General features: G+C 37.2%; 1 protein-coding gene across 6 annotated transcripts in view; it reads right to left on the bottom strand.

Moving 5' to 3' along the window:
- Positions 1-23084, bottom strand: part of POLR3B (RNA polymerase III subunit B) — a 142991-nt gene that overhangs the window by 105159 nt on the left and 14748 nt on the right. For 5 of the 6 annotated variants that reach the window (XR_012121562.1, XM_073213784.1, XM_073213782.1 and 2 more), the window contains exons 7-12: positions 21181-21272; positions 19845-19962; positions 17989-18097; positions 10436-10558; positions 5225-5344; positions 3150-3284 (exon numbers count right to left, since the gene is read on the bottom strand). Coding sequence is in view for 5 of the 6 variants with exons in the window: in XM_073213784.1 (XP_073069885.1) it covers positions 3150-3284; positions 5225-5344; positions 10436-10558; positions 17989-18097; positions 19845-19962; positions 21181-21272 (697 nt within the window). In the remaining variant the exon portion in view is untranslated. The remainder of the gene's footprint in view (positions 1-3149; positions 3285-5224; positions 5345-10435; positions 10559-17988; positions 18098-19844; positions 19963-21180; positions 21273-23084) is intronic. The other variant, XM_073213783.1, reaches the window with a different exon arrangement.

Raw genomic sequence — 23084 nt, 5'->3', positions numbered from 1 at the left:
AAATTCTATAAAATCTTGTAAGCTAAAGACTTATGTAGTATACTGACTATATTTTTGAATGTTTATACCTCACAGGTTGCTTTTTGGCTAATTGTGAAGATATTCAAAGAAAGCAAGTCTTCTGTAACCACTACTGAGGAAATAACTTCCTAAGTAGAATGTGATTTTTATGCTTTTACCCCTAAATGAGACATGTCCTTCCTCTCTTCTATTAAAATCAACTTCACAGATAGGAAGGCCAGATCTTGGACTTGAATATACATGTCAGAAGTGTTGTAAAAAGAAAACTTCCTCCTCTGAGAGTTTAATCCTTTCTTCTACTCAGAAACCCAGCAGTGTCACTCATGGAAAGAAAGAATATGGGAATGGAAGCAGGTGCCGAAGGGTGAGAGGGATGGAAAGGCCCATTCCAGCAACTTCCTGTGAAAACTGGCAAAAGGAACTTGAATAAGCATCCTGAACAGAAGCAAATGCCCTTAACCTCAACCACAAAAGCTAGCTCTCTTTTAATTAGTCCTTTTACACTTAGACTTTTGTGTCTCAAATTATGACAAAGTGTTTTCGGATCCCAGCTGAATTTGTTGCAGCCCCTGATTCAAACCAAGGAAATGCCCCTGGTACTAAACAAGTAAAAAGTAAGAGCACACTCAACAGAACTACAGCCTCATTAACAAAATTCCCCACTCCTACATTCTTGTTTTAAGAGAAATAATGTTCTCCAGTTCACAGAGCAGTGAGAAACTACAAGACCAAGTCACACAATAAGCCACATTATTTAGGTCAAGAGTAAAATGATTAAAAGAGATGGAATGCTGGTGATAGTATTCAAGACTCTTCATTGCTAGTATGAGGCCTTTCAGCCTGCTCAAGACAGGACCACTAAAGAGAAAATTATATTTAAGGAAAAAATGTTGACAGCTCATCAATCGATTTTCAATGAAAATGCTAAAAAAATTAATAAAGAAGTTAAGCTGCTGAAATACAGTTTCACCAATTAGCTTAATGTCAGAGAATTCTAATTAGGCGTCTTGAGATTGCTATTTAGTGTTTAAGCCTTCAGAGTGCCAAATTCTTCTTTTCACACAAACTGGTTGCAAAATTAAAGACATTAGGCAGCCTTAATTACATTATCAGAACAGCTGGGATTAGGCAATCTCTGAAGTCAAGGCGGCATTCTTTTGTCACAGGGTGGAAATCCCTGGCTTTCCAGGGTGCCGGATTTTTGGTGCCGTTCCATATCTCACCCATACAAAGCAAGCTGCATTAGAAACAAAAAATTTGCAGACAAAGAATAGAGTAATGCTCAGCAAATAATGAACACATTACCGAAAAAGAAAAGGTAGGTGAAAGATTAAGCCTGAAATCGGTAGGTTTTGCTAACACCTCTACTGGCGGCTGGCCTGCCAGCCCTCTGGTGGCAGAAGGACTGAGTGAAAGCTCTGTGAACCCGCTTGGCCAGTGGATAGAGCTCTGTTATCTAAAGCAGAAGCACATTTATACTCTCTCATCCCATGGGCTGTGAAATTAGCAGCTATTGTTTTTACACATTTTTGCCAACACAATGCCTTTTATCTCTTTACAATGTTTATAAAGCGATGTTTCCTTGCACATGGGAACACTCTTTAATTCTAATTTTTTAAGCAACAGGATAGTTTCTCCTCTCCTCTCCCCTCTCGACTCCATTCCCTATTCCTCTAAATGCCAACATTTTTTTTTTTAATGGAGTCATTTAACAGCATTATTTTTTCTAACTGAAACACTTTAAGAACTGGGACTGATGGTGGGGATACCCAAAATCCTCTGAACAGCAGTCAGTCTGAAGAGGGTCAAAATCCACCTGCTAACATCAGCCATTAAGCAAACAGATCTTCTTTATAGTGACACTTTCCCAAAACCTAAAACCGCTTTCATTTTTAAATCCTAGTTGTTAAATTTTAGTTGTGGTGCTATCTGCTGTCATTTCAGCCACTACCATCTGTCATCAGGAATACTGCCACAGCCTGCTGACCACAGCCTGCTACCAGTCCATTCCTGGCCTGTTCATCTCCAAATTAAATCTTCCTAAAGTGAAAATCAGATAGTGTCGGTTCCCTGATTAAACTCCCCAGTGGTTTCCCACTGCATGTAAAATTAAACCCCACCCTTCCCCAGCCTACACCCCCACACCTCAAGCACTCCAGCCCCACTGATCCCCTTCTAGTTTCTCGAGCTCTGGAATGGCCTGCACATATGTGCACTTGCTCGGGGCTCCTGCTGGAAATGTAGTGCCCAAGGTTGTGTGACACTGGCTTCTCCTCATTCAAGTCTCAGCTGAAATGTCTGAGGGCTCAGCTTAAAATATATTGCTTTTCAGAGGTCTTTCCTGACCATGCTAAGTAACACCCCTTCCCTCCACCAACTGGGCCAAGTCACTAACATTAGCCTATTTCTAGTTTTCTTTAATATGACCAGCTCATAGCATCACACTACTTCACTGTTTACTTGTTCACTGTCTCCCTACCAAAACGCACACTCCTGGGAACAGGAACTCATCAACTATTGTCACTCTTGTATCTCTGGTCCCTTGCCCTTTATATGAGGGTACAGAGATGCATATAAATGGTCCCTGCCCTCAGTGAGCTTATACTTTATAGAGAAAGAAGCACGCAGGTAAAGAATTATATACCAATTCAGCATGCAAATAAAGACCTGGGCAAAGTGAATACAGAACAACTAACTTCTGGGGCTCACAGACAGTTTCGGAGAGGGTGACTCAAAGAATGATGAATAGGCGGGAGCTCCTCCCCAGTGGGAAGGCAGCTAGGGCAGAAGGCATGACTAAAGGCATGGAAGGATGAAAGAGCATCACGGTATGTTTGGGAAAAATATAAGTGGCTCACCTTGGCATGAGAAGAGGATGGGAAGGTGGGCAAGGACAAGATAATCAAGGCCCCACAAGCCCTGCTAAAGAGCCTAAACTTAATTTTCAAGAGAGAAGTTTCAAGAGAAGGGCCAGTAGGCAGAGAAACAAGCCCTTACAACCCACCTCAACCAGAGAGACTTGACTTTTATCTGTTTTAATATCAGGATTCCAAGTAAAGTTCATACTTTAAAAAATCTTGAAGCCCACTTCTGAAGCTCAGACCTGCTGACAAAAATAATTAAATCACCTGTCCTGCCAACTCCAATCGCTTGTTCCCATAGTAGTCTCTGTCGTCAACTTTATTATCTCCTTGGGCCAGAATTACTCTTCGCACCATCACCGCAGTATATATACATTTGGCTCGGAAATTGAATTCTTTAACCTATAATTCAGGAATTAAAGGAAGTTTTGAGACAATGCACATTAAAATTTAGGATGCTTCAAGAAAAGAACTGATATTATAATATTCAAATGAGAAAATAATGAACTGTTATTATTCTTCCTATTCAAAGAGATTCAACAAGTCTATGAACTTCCTGAGAACTGAGATGATGACTTTCATGTTTGAGTCAGTACCTGTGGTAGATTTTCTTCAAAGATGATCACTAGCAACTCCTTCCCTCCCTATGCATTTCATGCCACTCCTTCATCAAGAGGTGGACCATCACCCCTTAGGGTCGGCCTGTGAACTGGCAGTTTCCACTTCCTTTCTGAGACCGGGGCTCCATGGGAGAAGCCCAAGATACTCTGGGGGCAGAGAGAGGATACCTGGAGAGCCAGAGATACTCATTGCTGCTATTTTGAGTTTTAAACTGTCTTTCCAATCATCCAAAGGAGTTTAAAATTCTGTTCAGACACAGATTTAATAAAAACAGTTTTCTACTTCTTTGAGTTAGATCAAAGACACACTAATAGCAGCCAAAGGGCAGAATGAGAGATCTGTATTAGTTGGTCCTCAAGGTGTTTTTAAAATAAGAAAACCCAATCTGAATGCATTTAGGTGGTCACTCTGCACCCATGTAGATCCCTTGACTTTCCATTATTTTACAGTTAGCTCCCTGAAAGTAGAGTTTGCAACCCCTCCATCAGATCACCTATGAACAATACACATGGTAACTCTTTATAAACCAGACTATGTGGTTAACAAGAGTTTAACTAACAAATAACTCCGTAACTTAGAAAGAGTGGCATTATATTAAATAGGGAAGAAAGGATGACTCTTGCCCATACTCAACATGCCAACATGGCCAACATCTGTTTAATGATAAATTAGTTAAAAAATAAATATTAAGCACTAGCACAAGGCTCAGAAGATGGGTTCTAGCTCCCTCTCTGACCACTAACCATTTGGATGACAAGGCAAGTCATCAAGCTTGTCTGGTCCTGAGCATCTTCACTGTAAGTAAAGAGGGTTGAAGAACGTTAACTCTAAAATTCAAGGTCCAGAAGAGGAACCGATTCAATATTTTACAAGTATCTGTAGTAGTGATGGTACCACAACACTGGGGATGTACACAATGCCAGTGAACTGTTCACTTAAAAATGGTAAATTTTATGGTACATATTTTATAATTAAAAACAGCATCTCTATGGGCAAGGCACTGTTTTACTTAAAAACAACAAAGACACCACTCTGTCCTTCAAAACCATGAACTCTAGTAGCAGCACTAATATATGTATGAATATAGAAAAATTATAATTTTAGATTGAAAGAAGAACCATGAAAGCATAAACATGAAGATAACAAGACAATACAGCTAACACTGTCTGAGCAAAAGTATAAACTACTGATAACAGAAGACTATTTCCAGGGGGGCAGTCCAGCACGCTTTAGGATTCTCTCTTAAGGAACTAGACTTTATTTTTCTCTGGAGTCTGCAAGTCCAAGGTCAAGATGCCAGCCAGTCGGATTCCCAGTGAGGCCTCCTCCAGGCTTGCAGACGACTGCCTTCTGTGTCCCCACACGCCAGGGACAGGGGATGGTGGGGGGAGGGAGGGTGGTATGGGCACTTCCTATAATGACTCTATTCCTGCAGAGTCAGGACCCCACACTTACGACCACACTTTATCTTATTTACCTCCATCTAGGCCCTAGCTCCAAATACAGTCATGCTAGGGGTAAGGGCTTCAATGTGTAAATTTTATGGGGACATAATTCAGTCTGTAGCTCTGCTAAAGCACTTGCTCTTTCCGAAGGCCCTTTACTGTACCCTAGATGTAGCCAAGGAACTAGACTTTAAATAATGCAAACTTGCACTTAAAATTCTTTAACAAACGCCCCCCACAATGACCATTATTCACAGCTGTACAGGCGTCACTCACTGGCACGTGGGTCAGAATGGTGGAGGCCAGTAGCTCTCTTGCTTCTTCTACTTTGGTTTTCTTTGGTCCACCTCCCCACATCCTTTGCCTCCTCACTTTGTTCCCTATATATTTTAATGCCTATAAAAAACAGAATATAATGTTTAAATGACATTATTGAAGAGAATGAATTAAGTACCTAACCGCATATAACACTATAAGCAAAAAAAGACAAGGACCCTGCTTATAAAGAAAGCCGCACGGGGCCTAGTCAAAAATCAAAATTTATCACGATGCAAGGACAAAATAGCACTATATGCTATCTAATACAATGGCTCCTTTTTTATTTTATAATTTGTTTTCTTTCCATAAAATTGATACATGGTCATTGTAGGACATTTAGAAAATATACATAAGTAACGTATTTTATTAATATATATAAAGTATGTATAAATATAAAAATTTATAAACAATATAAATATTGTACGATAATAAAGATACATATATACAGAAGTAGCCATCAATCCTTCCCCAGAGAGAACCACAGTCCACAGTTAACATTTTGGAGTAGTACTTTTTTCCTTCAAAAAGGAATCACACCACCTAGGAATAACCTAACCAAGGAAGTGAAAGACCTATACCCTGAAAAACTACAAGACACTCTTAAGAGAAATTAAAGAGGACACTAATAAATGGAAAATCATCCCAGGCTCTTGGCTAGGAAGAATTAATATTGTCAAAATGGCCATCCTGCCTAAAGCAGCTACAGATTCAGTGCAATCCCATCAAAATACCAACAGTATTCTGCAACGAACTGGAACAAATAGTTTTAAAATTCATATGGAACCACAAAAGACCCCAAATAGCCAAAGCAATTCTGAGAAGGAAGAATAAAGTAGGGGGGATCTCGCTTCCCAACTTCAAGCTCTACGACAAAGCCACAGTAATCAAGACAATTTGGTACTGGCACAAAAACAGACCCACAGACCAGTGGAACAGAATAGAGACTCCAGACATTAACCCAAACATTTATGGTCAATTAATATACAATAAAGGAGCCATGGACATACAATAGGGAAATGTCAGCCTCTTCAACAGCTGGTGTTGACAAAACTGGACAGCTACATGTAAGAGAATGAAACTGGATCACTGTCTAACCCCATACACAAAAGTAAATTTGAAATGGATCAAAGACCTGAATGTAAGTCATGAAACCATAAAACTCTTGGAAAAAAAACATAGGCAAAGTCTCTTGGACATAGACGTGAGCAACTTCTTCATGAACATATCTCCCGGGGCAAAGGAAACAAAGCAAAAATGAACAAGTGGGACTATACCAAGTTGAAAAGCTTCTGTACAGCAAAGGACACCATCAATAGAACAAAAAGACATCCTACAGTATGGGAGAATATATTCATAAATGACAGGTCTGATAAAGGGCTGACATTCAAAATATAAAGAGCTCATGCACCTCAACAAACAAAAAGCAAATAATCCAATAAAAAAATGGGCAGAGGAGCTGAACAGACAGTTCTCCAAAGAAGAAATTCAGATGGCTAACAGACACATGAAAAGATACTCCACATCGCTAGTCATCAGAGAAATGCAAATTAAAACCACAATGAGATATCACCTCACACCAGTAAGGATCGCCACCATCCAAAAGACAAACAACAACAAATGTTGGTGAGGTTGTGGAGAAAGGGGAACCCTCCTACACTGCTGGTGGGAATGTAATTTAGTTCAACCATTGCGGAAAGCAGTATGGAGGTTCCTCAAAAAGCTCAAAATAGAAATACCATTTGACTCAGGAATTCCACTCCTAGGAATTTACCCTAAGAATGCAGCAGCCCAGTTTGAAAAAGACATATGCACCCCTATGTTTATCGCAGCACTATTTGCAATAGCCAAGAAATGGAAGCAACCTAAGTGTCCATCAGTAGATGAATGGATAAAGAAGATGTGGTACATATACACAATGGAATTTTATTCATCCATAAGAAGAAAACAAATCCTACCATTTGCAACAACACAGATGGAGCTAGAGAGTATTATGCTCAGTGAAATAAGTCAGGCAGAGAAAGACAAATATCAAATGATTTCACTCATCTGTGGAGTATAAGAACAAAGAAAAAACTGAAGGAACAAAACAGCAGCACACTCACAGAACCCAAGAATGGACTAACAGTTACCAAAGGGAAAGGGATTGGGGAGGATGGGTGGGAAGGGAGGGATAAGGGGGGGTAAAAAAGGAGGCACTATGATTAGCATGTATGAGGGGGTACATGGGGAGGGCTGTACAACACAGAGAAGTCAAGTAGTGACTCATAGCATCTTACTATGCTGATGGACAGTGACTGTAATGGGGTATGTGGAGGGGACTTGGTGATGGGGGGAGTGTAGTAAACATAATGTTCCTCATGTAATTGTAGATTAATGATACCAAAAAAAAAAAAAAAAAAGGGAATCAGACCCCACAAGACCTACATCCTGAGTGCTATGAAACATCGTTGAGATAAAACAAAACCTAAATATAAATTAACAGTCATGCCATTTTCATGGCCTGGAATATTTAATAGTAAGATGGCTTACTGTTAAGATTCTCTCCAAACTGACCTACGATACATCATAATTGCTAATTATTCTGCTGGCAGGCTTTTTAAAAATCAAAAATTTCTAAAAGTTACATGGAAATGCAAAATACCAGGAGAAGCTAAAACAATCTTGAGAAAAGAAAGTTGGAGGTTTTTTATAATGCTATAGTAAATGCATTATGTATAAAGAACTGAGTACTTTCATTCCTGTTCAGGTCACACTATATTTTGTCTACTTACATGCATGTCTCTCCTACTAGATGTCAGGTAACCTTTTTCTTTGACTTCCAATGACTAGTATAGTGCCTGGAACTAAATGGAACTCCTCTGTGATAAGACTTGCATATCAAATTTAGGATCTTCCCTGTTAAAAGGCCTTCACAGCATAAGATAAACTAAGACTCTGAAAACACTTGTTGCAAGAGCCTCGCATCAAGTAGTAGCTAAACAACTGATTTAAAAAGCAAGTCGGTAGTTGGTGGGAACCTCGAACAGATGGGCAGTTCAGTTCTTCCTAACCTGAGCTGTCTTCTTTAGATTTTGTTCTTGTGGTTCCCTTGGGAAAGAGGCTCAAGATTCTTCACTTTGAGGAAGAACCAGAGGAGCACAGGGGAGGCTAATGTCCCTTGTGATGTAGCAGAAAGTCACCTTTTGCCTAGAATACTGTTGCCAGGGTTTCACAGCGTGAGGGTTGATGCAAGAGGCCAATCGGTTCCTAAATAGGCCAAGATGACACCCCTAGTCCACCCCATCCCCCCAGAAAAGGTAATAGGTAATTTATTTGCTATATACCAGAGCCACTGGCAATGATGATGCAAAATGTCCATGACCAATATGCGGCAAAAAGGCTCTGTGAGCAAAAGAAATGAAGGAGAAACTAAAAAGGGAGGCATTAAAAAAATAAACGAAGGTTTTAAGCAACCCACTCAAGTGCCATGTCATCAAAAGTGTTACTACATAAGATAAAGTGTACTAGCTACATTTTCATTTAGAATAACATAAACTGACTCATATGTTCAATTCATCAACTGTTTTGGATTACATGTGCCACTGTAACCGTTTATTAGTTGCAAATAATTAATCTACATTTTAATCCAGCTTACAGAGTACAAGGAGAATTTATACTTCCTGTCTGTCTCTCTCATGTGAGGAACATTTGTCTTTTTAACTAATTACATGTTCTCCTCATCTTTTAACGGAACTTCTCTAATTCAATTAGCTACAATTTTCTGTCAGTAGCTATGTAAGAGAAATAAATGAATGATTTCCAACACACTATTTAGTCCCTGCTCAAAAAAAGCTTTACGATGCTAGGGTTATCTGACCAACAATGATGATATTTTTAGTAAAATCAGTAGTGGACCTCACTGAATCCACTGGTGTATTCCTAAAGCAAATTGCTCTTCCAGGGCATTGTACAGCTTTAAAGGATAGAGTTTCCAATACTGAGCCAAATCCTGGGTATTTCTTAACATTTTCTCTCCATTTTCTTGGAACTCCTGAACAGTGTAATTTCAGTTTGTAACAAAGATTCATGCTCACTTAAAGATTTCACTTTCAATAAAGACCAAAAATGGAATCTCCTAAATCCTAACAACTTTTTCTCATGCTGCCTGCCCAATTACTACAATTGACTGTTTAACTGCAGAAAAAGAGGAAGACAGCAATGAGAACAATCCCTACTAATCTGTGCTTTGGAATCATATACACTTTCACATGACAATTAACCTTCCTAAATGTCTGCCTTGGTCTACAAAAATAACCAGACTGATCTGATTTGCAGAACACACACTAACAGATATAAGCGAGGCAAGACTATCTCTATGAGCATCCTGGGTGACAAGAAAAAAGAAGCCTGCGATTTATACCCTGTTGTAAGTAACCCAGAGAATAAACATACATATGGATAAAGAAGAAACGTGCTTCTAGAGATGGGAACTCCTACCTCCCAGGATGGCTATGAGGAATGTCACCATTGATTTACACTTAGCAAAGCACTTTACAAATGTGGGACTAAAAAATTCACATGGGAAGAGAAGTGCAATTATTTTTATGATGTTTAGTATATATACAGTCCCCTATCTTCATCTCTGACTCATGCCCGAAAATCCCCAGGTTCCAACTAAGAATGGTGCCTAAGCAGATCAATGAAGGCTCTGTAGTAGTAAAGGGGTCTTTGATCCCGGGCTATTCTTGCTGATAACACTGGGAATTCAGGAAAAGGGACAGAGACCACATATAACTGGATGCTAAAAGCAACTGGGATGAATGGAGATATTAAGGAGAAATTCATGAAAAAAAAAACTTTCTACACTACAGTTGCTGTAGTTTTAAAAATTGTATCACTCAGGCAAATAAAGAAAAAAGAGCACTTGCTATTATATAGAACAAAAGTCTCTTGGCCACATGTTCCCCCTTTAAGTTAGTTAGACACCATAGGCTGATAATTGGTCTAGGCAAACTCCTTCCTCCAATTCTTAAAGAAATGAGTCAAAGAAGTTCTCTACCACTCCTCCCATCTTCCCAACATTCCTCCCAAATCTATACCCCAAAAGTCATTGCATCCAATGCTTCATCAATGAACAGCATTCAATCTCCGATTCCCTTTCATAGAAAAGGACAACATGAAAAGACACACCTGCATCTGTGTGAAAATCTGAGCTTTCTGGCACTCTTCCAAACTGGGCCCAAATGCAGCCATCACGTGCTCCTCTGTTCCAATCATCTGCACAATTTCCTGGTCACTCTCAACACCCATGGCCTAGGAAGGAAAGAAAAGATAGAAAGAGTGTTGGCTTTGTGTTAACTCACTGACATTTGCTTATGCTAATTTGGCATTGTTTGTGGTATTACTTCTAAGCAAAAGCTAGCTCTTTTCTCAGAAATGGTGCCATCTGGCATTGGCAGCCATAGCCCAAGCTGCAGAAGAACCTGAAACAGAAATTTTTATTAAGAGGAAAACAAACATTCTCTGGCATTTTCAGCGTGTGTACTATCTTCTAAAATTTTTAAATATCCTGTGAGTTTCATCATGAAAAAAGGAGGCCGGGCTGGGGAGTATAGTGGAGACACTGGTCACAATTACGAAGACAAGCTAAAAAAATAAAACGGAGAACAAAAAAATTAGAAAACATGCATTGCTGAAAATAAACAGAACTCCAATAAGTTTTGCTGTTAAGATTAAATTTTCTGCGAACTGTCAAATTATCCTCACTCAGGCTAAAAGAATTTTTCCTAAGTGATGTTTCACCTCGCTATTCTAGAGATACAAAGCAATACTTTATGCAGGTTTCACAACAGACTTGTGAAAAACTGAGGTCACACTTATCGGGCTTAAGAAACCTACTTAAGTGTTTCAAGGTGGGAGGCAATGCAGGGCTTTGTAGATTCCATATGGTACTAAGACTCACTCCCTCACACATTCGCCTGGAATTCTGCCGTATCAAGGAATAGAGCATAATCTCACTGAGCCGCTTGGCAGAGAAATAATCTGCTTCTTAGAAGTTAGGGGGAGAGTTCTGTTTGCATTAAAATTCTTCCTTTAGCTCTGCAGAGAAAACAGAACCAGGGATAACTGTCCAGCTGGGCTTTGAAGCTCTGCTTCTCAGTTCTCCACTCACGAGAGAGAGAAAGGGAAAACTGAATCCGGAGTCCCAATGCAGAACATCAGGACTGTTACAATGGAGAAGGCACCTCTCTGAAGTCATGAGATCTGAGGTGCCAACCCAGACCTCATAACCACTACTGTCACATCACCCCTTCCACTGCATGTCTTTCATTTCCATAACGACAGGGGACAACGAGGTCCCTTCCAGCTCAAAAGTCTGCGATTCTACATTTGAATTTTAGTAGTCTGTATTCTATAAATTTGATTTGGATACTTTAGGATCAGATGCAAACTTACTGAAAAGTTTTAAAGCTAAATATGCTATGTTCCTCTTAGGCCAACTATGGTGGTTTTCAATATGTTCACCAATTCTTTGACATGCTCTTCAAAAGGTAAAGACTAATTCTCCCCCCCTTGAGTGTAGGCCCAACTTAATGAGTCACTTCTACAGAAAAAATGTAGGAACAACAGTGTATGTCCTTCCTGGTCGTATCAGGCACGACTGCCTCGCTTGCTCTTTCTTTTAGAGTGGAAGCTAGTGGCCATGTCACGAGGGCACTTGAAAGGTCTATGGAAAGGTCCACTGGTGAGGAGCTACGGTCTCTTACAAAAGGCTAATTGCCATGTGGGTGAGCCACGATGGAAGCCGACTGCCCAGCTCCAAACCCACCTCCAGATGACTGCGGCCCCGGCTGACATCTCGACTCATGAAAGACCCTGAGCAGAGCCATCCGGACAAGCAACTTGCACGTTCGTTCCTAACTAAGAGAACCTGTGCTATAATTTGTTACAAAAACTAACAGGCCAAGTTTTGGAATTAAATTCACTATTTAAACTTAACAAAATATTTTTTAAGTTTATAACTTCATTTGTTCAAGTTTTGTGTTTAGTGCACAAATAAAGTCATTCTCAGGAGACAAATCCCTTTTGCTTTAATACTTAAAATTTCTTATCTTTTTACTCTAATTTGATCCAATGCATTTATTTAAGTGGGCACTAAACATAAACTCCATTTAAAAATTACACAAAATCATTAAAACACAGCCTTTCATGGGTAAAGGAGAGCAATCCTGAAAAAATTATCAGCTCTAATTTTTAGACAAATGTAAAAGACGACTATCTTTTGATCAAGCAAACCAAGGTGAATCTGCTGTTTAGAACCATCTATCAGTTTCTCCTTGGTCTGCAAGTAACCAGTCAGAAATATCAGAAGAGAATATTGCTCTGCAAAAAGCTAATTAGAGTATAAGTTAATTTTTTACTTGTTAATCTCTCAAAATAATGTTATATGGGTTTCAATGGAATCAAAATACAAGAAAAGCAATAATAAGGCAACCAATCTGCAGTAGAATCCAGTCATCGTCCTCTAAAGTTTTTTATATAAAACTTTGTAGCCAATGCACTTCACTTCCCGAGGAAAGCACAGACACTGAGATCTATATGGGACAGATGTCAACCAACCACACAAAATGATACAGCAGGAAAAAGTCTCACTGAGACGGAAACAGAATCCTAGGACTGAAAAGGCAGGAGCTCTGTATCAGCCCCCTTTCTTTATGCATGTTAACATCTAAATTCAAGTCCACTTAGACTATCTTAATAATTAATTTAGTTCAGTAATCTCCAGGTGAAATAGGTAAAATACTTGATTGCCTATTTTGGTGTTTACTAAGAATGAAAAAGTCTTTCCTCATTTGGCATGTGGACTGCCACTTCAAGTTGTCCTGGTGCTGAATCTAAGCAGTAATTTTATGATTGCATAAAATTTTCAAGTGGCCTATAAATCCAATAGGCTGCTTAGGCTTCCAAATATTTCTAAGCTGGGAAGCAAAGATATGCCAAGCACACGGTAAATGACACCATATGTGCAGAAAGAATGATCAGTGGCAAAGCTCTGCTCCAAGATGACTAAATACTTCCTATATCAAGTCGCTGAAATACCGGGGGATAACTCAGTCAGGTTACCATCAAAAGCACTCCAGCTCCAAAGACCAAACTGACTTTATGACTGTTTAGCCTTCGGAAGTCACAGCTACAAATAAATGACATATTGCTATGGAAACGACAGCAAAATGCCCAACCATTTTGCTTTACAGACGTAATTTAGACATCTGAACACTAGCTTTATATGGAACTCTTTGTACTCTAGCTATCTGAAATCATTTCACCTAACTAATAGGCCAAAGTGATTGCTATATAAAAACCTAACGGAAAAAATAGCAGAGACAATACGTTACAGCAGAAGGTCACCCAGTCTGGAAGTCAAAAATGAGACAGAACAAAAATAAGGGGCAGTGCTCTTGAAAAAGTGGCATGAGTCTTCTTGCATAGCCAGTAAGTCTGACTACAAGTGTGACTTTTAAAAGACAGAAAGAAGAAGAATGAGCAAATGAGAATGATATGCATGCTGATGGTGGTATGCTGAAATATATTATGTAAAGGACGGAAAGGGGATAAATTGTTTAAATTGATAATACTCAGAAATCTCTGATTTTTCTTTAGAGTAGGCAGAAGCCAAACAATCGTTAGTGAAAGTAGTCCTCGATGATAATTAATGACCTGTGATGGCTTTCTTTAACTTGGCAAACTTTTCTTTTTAAAGATCAAAAATTTCAATGTAAATTGGTTTCCAAGAAACAATGCCCACCACCCTTGAAATCTGATCCTCTTTTCCATAAAAAAAACACTTTCAGACTACAGATGCCATCATAGTGCAACTGCTGAATAGTTGAGAACGCAAAATGTGAAGCGAGAAAGATTCATGGGCAGGAAAACCTCTGTAGGGATTCAAGTCCATAAATAAGGCTGATCTAGGTCTTAGAAGCTTTACCCGTCATATTCAGACTCAGCATGGATTCTGGAAACCCTGCTGCTTCTGTCACTTTAAGCCAATTGTTAGTTACAATCAACAACCATCAAGTCCTAATGACTGTCAAGGTCTGTGTTAGGGCCACACAACACAAAAAGAGAAATAATGTGACTTCTCTGGTATCCTAGTTTATTTTCTCTGGCTTCTGACATGAAATGTGTGAGGAGAACCAAGAGAAACAGCCTCCTCCTAGGCAGCCTACTGTTGAGCAGCACAGTATCTCATTTGCTTTTACAGCGTCCACTTAGATGAAATTCTCCCTTTATACGATGACTTATCCAAGACTCAAGGAGACTGGAAAATCTGCCCAAAGTCATATAGCTAATAAGTGGAAAAGCTGAAATTCAACCTAAACCCATCTGATTCCAAGATATACAATATTCTGTGCTGCCTTCTAGATGGCAGAATCTTAATTACAGATTGTCAAACAAATTTTCATCAGATTATTAAAACATTCCTATAGTGGGAGACCAAAAAAAAATTGACTGTGTGTGACCAATATAATTAGTTAACTTATTTGAGCTGAAAATTTAAAAATATTAACTCACATACACTGCTGATTAGAATGTAATGGGTATGTTTTGGGGATAAAAATTTGGCAACATGCACCAAGTTTTAAAACATATATACATAAAATTTCACCCTAGGAATTAATTCTCACAAAATAATCAGCAAAATGCACGAATGTGATGTACAGAGATACACAGGGTTGAGTATAAGAGTGAAAACTTGAGGAAAAAAAATACCATCTACATGTCCCACTATAGGAAATTGGTTACACAGATTATACCACACATGCAATTTCTATACAACACATACTAAAACTAATGACATAGACTCATATTTATAAGCATGGAAAGCTATTCACAATTCAATGTTAAGTGAAAAAATAAATGTGTATATGACAAAAGCAAAGGAAAAAACGTCTGGATAAAACGTACCAAAAAAAAAAGTTACACTTTTCAGTGGCTTTTTATATGTTTGTAATTCAAGGACTAGTTTTATAATCAGAAAGAGAGAAGTGTGAAATCTCAACTACTAATTGTATAAAAAATGTACATTGTAATATATAGCCTCATTCTAAAAAGGTGGTAACTCAGCTACAAATATATGTGTACATTTACAACATAATACTAAACAAATTTGACAGAAGAAACTGTCTTACCAAACTTTTGTCTCCTAATCAAAAAAAGTTTTTTATAAAGGATTTCTGATTTTAAGGCATGTATGTGACTAGTGATGCATTTACTATATGCGTGTAAGAGTATATGCCTTATAATTAATTTATAATTTCTGGTCTAAGAAAAGTAGTCCTAAGTATCTTTAAGCATCAAAAACTTTATGAAGTCCTTTTGATGAATGGGAGCATACTGCCCTCTGCTGGAGATGTAATTTTACGCAGTTAGACAAAATTTTCTTTACCCACTAAACACTATACAGAAGACACTGTGTTGGCCACTGAGGGATTCCAACAGAAAAAGTCAAACTTACTTATGTGCTTAAAAAATATAAACCTTGAAGAAAGGTAATAAAAGTATATTTAAGAATTCTCTCTGGCCCCTCAGTGTAATGGGAACAGATATTACAAGTGTCATCATCATTCTAAAAAGAAAATAAATGGCACCATCTCATTTAAACAATTTAAGAGCCAATTAAGCTACACTAAACATTTAAAAACACTCCTACAATCTCCTTCACATAATTCCGTTTAGCATATAATACTTCCTGAGTTAAAGAACGTGACTCGTCCACATCCATTCAGTGTCTGTGAAACAGCTGGGGCAGGCTCCCTGGCGCCCCATGAGCCTGGCATGAGGAGGGCTAACCTCCCCCGAGTCCCTCCTCTGTCACCCAGTTACAACTTCAAGAGAACACGTTCAACTCCTCACTTACTCATCCAAGGCTTTTAGCCAAATATTTTTTGTCCTTTTTAACCAACTTAGTTAATCCCACCTCAGAGGATCTCTTCTTCCGTTTTCTCACATTAAGACACCCAAAATATTTCCACTATCCTAACAAGTGTTGAACAGAAATATTTAACTCTGAAGTGAAACTAAATAATGAGAAACAGACATTATCAACCTATAAAATAACCTGAAGTGCCCAGTATCTTTTCAATATTCCTCAAATACTCTGAGCTCTTTATTTCGATCAACCCATTCTTCCAGATTCATTTTATACCCATATACAATTGATTATCATTATACAAAATAGTTCTATTCTATTAAGTTGCCACAGTACTGAATTTGCAAATACTGAAGGATCGCTCCTAGGGGAAATACAGTTATGTTCTTGTGAGCATCTGGGTACATTTTCTTCAACTGATCAACACAGAACCTTGTTTAATGTGTGTTTCTGTTGAAGACACCTATGTAACATATATAGTTGATGCACTAACATTGAACTCATGGTCAACAGCACTGTAATCCATGCTTGAATGATGCATATCTCACACACTTTCCTCCACTGGGCACATCACAGCCTTGTGCTGAGAAACACTAGCTGACATTTCAACTCTACACTTGGGGGCCATTTCACAAAAATGTGAAAAACATGGCACTAAATAGATGGCAAAAAGGGCACTTGTTCATAGTATGAGAGCAGAAACAAGAAGGCAGAGTGTTGCCTTCTCTGATCTCACTTGGGAATGTATGAGTTTAGTGACTCAAAATTTTTACTGCCCTGTACATGTGCATGTCTGTGAATAAATATAAGACCATCACAAGTAATGACTTTGGGGTTACAAATAAATTGTAGCAAATAGGAGAACTGGCAAATACAGAATCTGCAAATACTGAGGGGCTCAACTGTATCACACAATGCCAGCTATTTATGTTTGCTTAATAACTAATGCTACAATTTAACTGTTCATGGGGTGTGTATATAATTTTTTATGTCTTGGAACAGGTTAAGTGGACCACTATGCAATTATCTGAGAAGACAATACTACTTAAACATTATTTCTATGGGAACATGTATTTTAGGATCTAAACTAACAATTCACAGACAAGCTGAAAAAAATCAGTTTTAAAGACTCCTGTTTATGTAGAAATTCACCGGAATACAGAAGCTCATAACAAACAACGAACTTGCTACATACTCTTTGGCATAGAAAATTCCACCACTAAGAATTTAGCTTTCAGACATCCTTGCCCCTATGTAACATGGGAGGTATTACAGCAGTTCTGTAATAGCAAGACATGTGTATGTCCATTGATGGAGGAATGGTTAAATAAATTATGGTACACTCATAAGTGGAACAGTTTGCCAAAATGAATATGGTAGCTCTGTATGAACTAATATAACACTATCTCCAAAATGTAAATTACCAAAAAGAAAACACACTAAGTACAAAATGGTGTGCCATGTATATCAGCGAAAAAAAAAAAGATGCTTGTATAGGCATAGATTATCTCTAGAAAGATGCGCGAGGTACACAGGGGTGAGAGCCTTACTTCTTGATCATGTACCCTTTTGTATATTTGGAATTTTGTATAAGGTATCTAATAAAAAAAATAAGATTAGGATTCTTTAAAATATCTGAATTTTGATATTATTTGCTTTCAATTTAAAATACATTAAATGCCTGACAACTTATCTATGCCAGAAATCTTTCTATTTCTAGGACTGTTTATCCTTCAAATTTCTGATTATATATGACAATAAACCAGAAAAAGAAATCTTTATAACTTTCGGCAGATACCTGCAGACTTACCTTAAATATGATTACAATGGGTATATCTTCGGACAACGTATTATGCCTCAGATAAAATCGTCCTTGTTTCACAGCCATATTGGTTCTGCTTTTTTTTTCATGGGTAGAGCTACAAGGAAACACAAGTTGGTTAAACTTCATCCCCACTTAGTTTCAAGCTAGTAACATGCAACAAAATGACCATCAATCAATAAGGTTCAGGCCATCAGTAACTATCAGTAAAGTCCTTCCTAACAGATGGACTATGAGCCTGTAACATAATGAGAAAACTATGAAGAAATGAATTTATACACCATGAGTTTTTAAATTAATAATCCAATAAAGTATACCTACGATCTTGGCATACAGTGAAGCCAAAAGAAGCTAAGGAATCTCCTTCTATTGGTATCTCTGTTAGTGTAAGATTCCTAATAGGTTTTAAAACATTTTCAAGCTTTAATCAACCACAAAAGTAAACACATACTAATCACCTGCTATATACTATACACTGTTACTATTTATTTTAGATCTAATCTACATGCACTTTATACTTAGTTTAGTGTCTCCAAATCACTTGGTATGAGAAAACCAAGGCTTAGAAAAGCTACGTAACTACCCACCCAAGCGTGTCCTATCCAGTAAACAACAACTTTGGGATTCAAATCCCAATTCCCTGGTTGCAAAAGCTGTATATACCAGGAAGACATGGGTTGCAGACTTACTAGATCTGGGTTCAAATGCTGACTTCCTCTTATGATTGATGTGACCCTGAGTTCAAAGCCTGTTACTCAGCTGTAAATGGAGGTAATACCACTTACCTTGGAGGGATGAGGTGACAACTAAATAATATATGTAAAGTACCTAGTACACCTCCTGGCTACTAATAACCACTCAATAAATGGCTATATTGTTAGCTGCTGTTCCATCAGAAAGAAAAATGCAGAAACTCTGAATTAAGCAGTTCATGACAGGTTGTCAGAAGAGAAACTCAATTGCATAGTGACATCTTAACTATGCTACAATTTTTTTTACTCCTAAAACCCATTAACTTACAAATTTCAAATTATATATGATAGTAAACCAGAGAAAAGAAATTACAGGAATGATATAAGGGATGCTATTGTAGAAAAATGAGTATACTGTGAAAGAGGCTAGTCTAGAAAACTAACAATAACATGTTAAGTCCATTCTATAATTCATTAAATACTACGTAAAATAATGTCTGATTATATCAATGTAGGAATATATATATAAAATGATCAAAGACTTTCTGAAAGGGAACATGAAAAACTGAAGAGTAGTTATATATGTATTTTTGCAGTTCCTTTAATGCTGTAAATCAACATAGAATCCAACTAGAATAAAATAACTACTGGCCTTTCACACACTGTCTCACACTTTCACCACTGAAAATTTTAAATCATACTCAATGCTTGTAGTCTTACATGATAAACTGAATGCAAATAGTTTAAGTATTTCATTGCCTGTTATCAGAGAGAAATAACTGCTACCTCTGTATCCAAAGAGAGACATTGGATATTAATGGAATTATCAATAGTTCTTAAGAACAATATCACAAAAACACCCTAGGGGCGGGTGAACGAGGTGAAAGGGATAAAGAGGTTCAACATTCCAATTATAAAATAAATTGGTCATAGGGATACAATATAGCATAGGAAATATAGTCAATAATATTGTAATATCTTTGTATGACAGCAGATGGTAATTATACGTAATGTGTTAAACATTTAGTAATAAATATAAAATTGTCAAATCACTATGTTGTACTCCCAAGACCAATATAATATTGTACATCAACTATACTTCAAAAGACAAAAAACAAAAAAAAAGAACACCATCTCCTTTGATTTCCACACCTGGTAACTGAAGCACCAACGGCCCCTTTTCTGTCAGCCTCCACAATGATCCTGTTCTTAGACAGCTGCTCTTGGATAAGAATCACTTTTTCTACTCCTTTAACAATGAAGTAGCCACCTGCCCAAAGGAAACAAGAAAAGCTTCACCACCTATTCTTCAAACAGTGATTCAGTAATGGCTGTGATCTCTTTAATTCAGCATTACTCTTTCATTGCTTTTCTGTACTGGCCATCACTTAATTAGATGGGGTGTGCTGATACTGTTCTATGAATTGATGATGCTGTCAGCATATGATTTTACACAAATGAGCCACAAGATGATAAACTTTTTGAGGACAAGGAATATATCTTATCACCAGCACCCAATATATATAAGAGGTGAATGAAAGAAATATGTTTTAAAAAATTAGTCTTCAGATTCTTTAAGCATAGAAGTAAGACAATCCTCAGTATAAACTGAAATTTGCTCTTAAGTTTTCTAACATATCATTGACAATGGTAGACTAAGATTACATTTCCAAATAATATTCTATACTCAATAAAACTCCAAACATTATCATACATTTTTTGGTACACAATTCAGAGTAAGAAAAAGTGAGACTTCATTGTACTTTCAGAATGTCAGCGGAAAACAAGACAATATATCTGACTATGTAACATCCTGTTACCATCTAGCAAACTTTGTTAAAGAACCTCTTTGGGACTTTCGGAGCCTCTTTCCAAATCCTTATGGGATTCTTCACCAACGCAACTTACAAGGAATTAGATGAAAGCAACTGTAAGTTAAATCAGTGTGAAATATGGGTTAAGGATAAAGAGAAATTTTCTGTTAAGTGCTGAACTTGAAACTACAAAAGAAACTGCCTAGAAACAGGTATAAAAATACAATTTTTAAAAATGTAAAAGCTTTCAATTTTTGTCCCTTTACTGCATTTAAAATAGCCTGAAGTGAGCCACTTGAGTTTTCTCAGACCAGCTAGACAAGTGACTTTGTGAGATTATTCCTGAATTTTTAAGCATACTAAAAGAAAACCACTGAGCAAAAAGACGTAAGAATGGCAAATAAATCAGAACCTGAGGCATTAAGGCTTTAAACCTGAAACAAAAGAGGATACAGTACAATCTTTTAGAAATATAAGCTAATAGAATTAAGTTGGAGCCCCATTTCCAGACATTTTGTGAAAAAAATTTTATACAAGTTCATTATAAAGTAGAAAGGCTGGAATTGTTTTTAAGGGAAAATGTTAAAACAGTGAAAGCAAAAAAAAAATCCCCCCCACACCCTGCAAAAAAGGCTGGGTTGTGGTGGGGGGTAAATCCAAGGTCTTGTACATACCTGGATCTAAAGGACATTCATTCAGTTTGGCAAACTCTGCGGGTGTTTTTCCTGTGAGAACACAGTTTGAACTCCGTAGCATTATGGGCATTCTGTTTAAATAAAACAAAACATTCAGTTAAAATAAAACAGAAGAAATGTCACATAAAGATTGTCACTAGCAAAAGTGGTGAAAAGAATACAAACTGCACTGTACACACTGTAAGGGGTCTGCATTCACCTTCGACATGTTAGAAAAGGCAGAGAAATGTTAAGTTACACCGAAGAGTCAGATGAAATGATGTGTTTCTTCAAGCACACTGCTCTTCTAGTTCAGATAACAAAAACTCAAATAAACGTTTGGTCCCCTTAAAGTTTGCAGATAGGAGTTAGTGAAAGTCAGAAATGGCAGCATCTTCATTCATGGTAAACAAAATGACTCTTATTAGTTAGTTACACAGAGGTAACACAATGAATCAAAGTGTAAGAAATACGAGACCATCAAACTAACCAGGCAATTCTGAAAAAGAACTAGCAAAACTTCTAGAAATGAAAAAGTTAAGTATTAGTTTAAAAATCTGTGAAGAGGCTGAATAACATTGCAGATTTGACACTGCTCAAGACAGCATTACTGAATTATAAAACAGATCTTAAGAAATTATTAAGGATATATTTCAGAAAGAAAGAGAAGGAAGATATGAGAGTTGAAGAGTCATAGGAGGACAGAGTGAGAGGCCTCATTACATCTAATCAGATTTCAGATGGAGAGACTACAGAATGGGCAAGAAATCCTATTCAAAGAGATAATGGCTGTGAACTTTTCAAACTGCATGAAAGCCATAAACCCTCACAATAGTATCTGCACAGAATAAATAAACAGAAAGTCACATTAAAACACATCATAGTCAAGATAAAAAACACCAAAGACAAAGAGAAGATTTGAAGCCCAGCCAGAAGAAAAGGCAGCTTACCAAAAAGGGGATAATTGGGTGGACAGATAACTTCACACCTGCAATTAACTGATGACAGTGGAATCATGGGCACAAAGTGCTGAGAGAAAATAACCCTCAACCTAGATTCATGTGTTCTGTTAACTCATCATTCAGATGAGGTCAATATAAGGATATTTTCAGACAAAAACTGAAAGAAATGACCACTAACAGACCTTCCTGAAAACAATTTCTAAAAAATAATACTTCAGAAGATGAGAAATAAATGTTGAATGGAAGTCTGACTTGCAAAAATATATTATGAGCAAAGAAAATGGTAAATGATATGGGTAAGCATAAATAAATATTTACTATAAGACAATAATAATTTCTAATTTATGGGTTAAAAAAATAGGACTAAAATTTGATACAACAAAAGCATTTAAATGAGGAGGGTTGATTTAATCCAGGTTAATGCTCTCTAAGGTCCTGATTATTTCCATGAGGAGAATAAATATATTATTTTCAAACTTTGTTAAGTATGCATTTCAAAAATTCTAAAGTAAGCATAAACAAACAGGGATACTGTACATGACTTTCAAATCAGTTGGGGGAGAGTAAGAAAAAAAATCTCCCATTAATCAAAAAGACAGAAAGAAGAAAAATATATGAAAAGCTGACAGATTAAAAGTAAGATAGAAATATGTCCAAATATATCAGTAACATAAATGGACTACATTCTCAGGTAAATGTTTAAAAAATCTAACCATACACAGCTTACTTCAAACACATCTAAAACATAAGGACACAGAATTAAAAAGAGAAGGACTTTTTAAAAATGTTATACCACAAAAATAACCAAAAGAAAGCAGATGTTGTTAGTAAGAATAGACAAAATTTAAGGCAAAAAAATTACAAGAGATAATAAAGATAAATGTATCATAATAAAAGGTTCAATTCACCAGGAGGACCTATTCTTAACTTCTATGCATTTAA

The sequence above is a fragment of the Manis javanica genome, chromosome 10 (genome assembly GCF_040802235.1).
Source record: "Manis javanica isolate MJ-LG chromosome 10, MJ_LKY, whole genome shotgun sequence".
Classification (NCBI taxonomy): domain Eukaryota; kingdom Metazoa; phylum Chordata; class Mammalia; order Pholidota; family Manidae; genus Manis; species Manis javanica.
This window is presented reverse-complemented; position numbering and strand designations above follow the sequence as displayed.